Source organism: Panicum virgatum, chromosome 3K (assembly GCF_016808335.1).
Source record: "Panicum virgatum strain AP13 chromosome 3K, P.virgatum_v5, whole genome shotgun sequence".
Classification (NCBI taxonomy): domain Eukaryota; kingdom Viridiplantae; phylum Streptophyta; class Magnoliopsida; order Poales; family Poaceae; genus Panicum; species Panicum virgatum.
Genome location: NC_053138.1, coordinates 14,785,041 through 14,787,804, shown reverse-complemented (window position 1 = coordinate 14,787,804; position 2,764 = coordinate 14,785,041). Strand labels below are relative to the sequence as shown.

General features: G+C 56.3%; 1 protein-coding gene across 1 annotated transcript; it reads left to right on the top strand.

Moving 5' to 3' along the window:
* Nucleotides 1-368: 368 nt before the first annotated feature.
* On the top strand, nucleotides 369-1,132 carry LOC120697764. Its single transcript, XM_039981088.1, has one exon. The coding sequence runs from the start codon at nucleotides 460-462 to the stop codon at nucleotides 928-930; it is 471 nt and encodes a 156-aa protein (XP_039837022.1). The 5' UTR covers nucleotides 369-459; the 3' UTR covers nucleotides 931-1,132.
* The last annotated feature ends 1,632 nt before the right edge of the window (nucleotides 1,133-2,764 follow it).

The following is a 2,764-nucleotide window of genomic DNA, read 5'->3' as shown; positions in this document are numbered from 1 at the left end:
AAATCTAATTAACCCATGATAGAATAATAATTATCAAATACAAATGAAAATACTATAATATTTTACACCTAAAAGTTTAGGCATAAACAAATCCAAGTACGTTGGCAGTAATTCCGACCTCCGAAGTCCGAGCTGCGCGCACGCCAGAAAAATACTGTGTTCTGTTTCTGTGGACAAAATATCTAACAGAGCGGGCCCCACTACACCATGGTACACGCCACCCGTGGTCAGGTGAGGAGAATTTTTATAATTTTCAAAAAAGGTGTATCGAATAGCGCTTGTAAAAATCCAACGTCCACGTCTGGATCAACGGCTCTGATCTATCCACGCAGCTCTTTCCGATGGGCTATATAACTTCCGTGCTCGAACGAACCAGCAGACCAGCCAAGCAGCCAGTACCATCGCAACATCACTCTTCCTCCCGTGTGCCGCCAAATTTCACCGCTCGAAAGCTCAAGAATGGCGGCTGCCTCCATCAGCTGCTGCATCGGGCCTCCTGCTCCGCCCAAGGGCGCTGCCACTGCTGCTCGCTGGTCGTCGTCGGGCGTGCCATCGTCGCTGTGCCGTGCGTTCGCCGCCGCCGCGGCGTGCGCTGCGGTGGGGATGGCGGACGCCGCCGGCGGCGGCGGCGGCGCCGACATGGCCCTGGCACTGGCGCGGGACGGCGCGGCCGCCTCGAGGCCCGGCGACGTCGCCGCGGCCGTGGGCACCCCGCGCGCGAAGGCGCGGTGGAGCGACCGCAGGCAGTGCCCCGCGTGGCGCGCCAACTCACTGGAGAACGTCGTGCCGGAGAACCTGCCCCGCGCGTCCACGCGCAGGAGGTTCAGCAGCGTCTCGGTCTCGGCGGCGGCCCTGCAGGCGCCCGCGCCGGACTTGGTGTTGCCTCCTTTCCTGTCGCCGCGCCCCGGCACGGACTGCTTCTCCCTCTGACGAACTCTTTTTTTTTTTCTGGAAACAGATTACTGCGAACGTTATTTGCCCCCACTCATCGATCAATAGCTACTAGGGTGAAATGGGAGCATGCATATATGCGATATACATATCGCCATGTACATTATTTTTTATTTTTGCTGGCAATAATTGATCAGTGTCGATCCATAGCCAATGGAATACGAAAGCTTCTGTTGATCTAGAGCAATGGTCTAGTCTGACTCTGATCCCGTTGCTTTCTTTGGAAAGTACAAAGCGTGCCAGACACAGCGAGCACATGAAAACGAAATCGAGAATAGATCGAGCTAGTTTCAGAAAAGGAAATGTTCGCGAAAAATACAGAGGTCCGAGCTCGTTTCGTTTTGCTTTTACCTTGGGCGATAGCGAGGAAAGCGTGGCGCACGCGCGACTGTTCTTCGCTCGGACTGAACGTACGAGCTTCTGTGCTGTTGCCTGCTGTAGAGTGTAGTACAAGTGTACCACGCGTCCACGCCTTTGAGTGAAAGTACAGGGGCTAAAACTGCGTGACACGTTTCTGCAGTACGAAAGTGACATTATTCAGCTTGTTTTGCTCAGGTCTCGTAGTACGACCTCTCCGCACAACTCAAGATCCCCAGAATTCTGAACAATCATGCTCGCGCCAAAGCCATCTCCAGTTTTTTTTTTTTTTGAAATAAGCAAAGCCATCTCCAGTTAGGTTGGATGTTGGAACACATCCGAACACGTATGCTCGTGGATCCTACAAAATCTGAAGAAAACGCTCTTGAAATCCCGAGATTTTACTGAAGATTTGAAACCATTTTTTTCCCTCTATGTTCCAGCAATTCATCTTGTGGTAGTTTTGTTTTTTTTAAAGATACATGAAGCTCTGGGCCTCGACCAAAGCGAGATCCATCATCTGCGGCCGGCCCAACTGCAGCGAATACGTCGTTAGCTCTGAAGCAATTTCACATCCAGAGCAGTAGTCATGTTGACTTCCATCGGAAAACTGGTGCATTGCATTTGCCGTGGATGGCAGGCAGCAGATTGACCAAACCGCGCGGAAGCAGGCTCTCTCTAGTGTCTCCGCCCACACAAGCTAAGCAGGTTCCACTGTTCCAGTTCCATATAAGAAGCGATGCAGTTTTGGCGGCTGAAAATTAAACTTCCCTGGAACCTCGACCAGAACCGTGACCCGCCGAGCTAGACCATTTCAAAGCTGACGCGACCTGGACATCCAGCGCCACCCATCGATGCGCCGGCAAGAAAGAATTCACGGCCACGTAGCTGGACCCTAGAGAAGTACACATCACATCACGCGAACATGTATTGACCTGGCAGTCTGGCACTTCCATTTCCGGCCACCGATCAGCTCGATCTCACCGATACTTCTGTGCTATATAAGCACCCATCCACCAGCAGCTCAAACACCTCGCCGTGGGATCATCAGCAGATCGCATCTTCAGGCAGCTTGCAAGCGCAGGGCTTGACCATGGCCAGCCTCGTGTCCCGTCCGCGCCACAGCATCCAGATGTACTGGGCGCGGAGGCACTACCAGCGCCTCGGCTCGCCGTCGCGGCGCCTTAGGGTGGCCCGCCTGGGCGGCGGGGGCGGCAGCAGCAGGGTGGCGGGCCCCGCCGCCGCGCGCTCGCCGTCGTGGAAGGCCAGGGCCGCGCGCGCCGCGGTCGTGCTGGCGGCGCCGGCGCTCCTGCTCTCACGGCTCCGGGACGCGTACGTGGACGCGATGGTGGCGCTGGGCGGGGGCGCCGTGCGCCCGTGCGCGGCGCTGGCCAGGTCGCGGAGCGGCGCGGAGGCCGGGCTGTGGGGGAAGCGGGTGCCGCGGGCGCGCGGCCGG

What these genes read in the sequence shown, in the direction of transcription:
- LOC120697764 (XM_039981088.1), top strand. Translation starts at nt 460, where the DNA reads ATGGCGGCTGCCTCCATCAGCTGCTGCATCGGGCCTCCTGCTCCGCCC.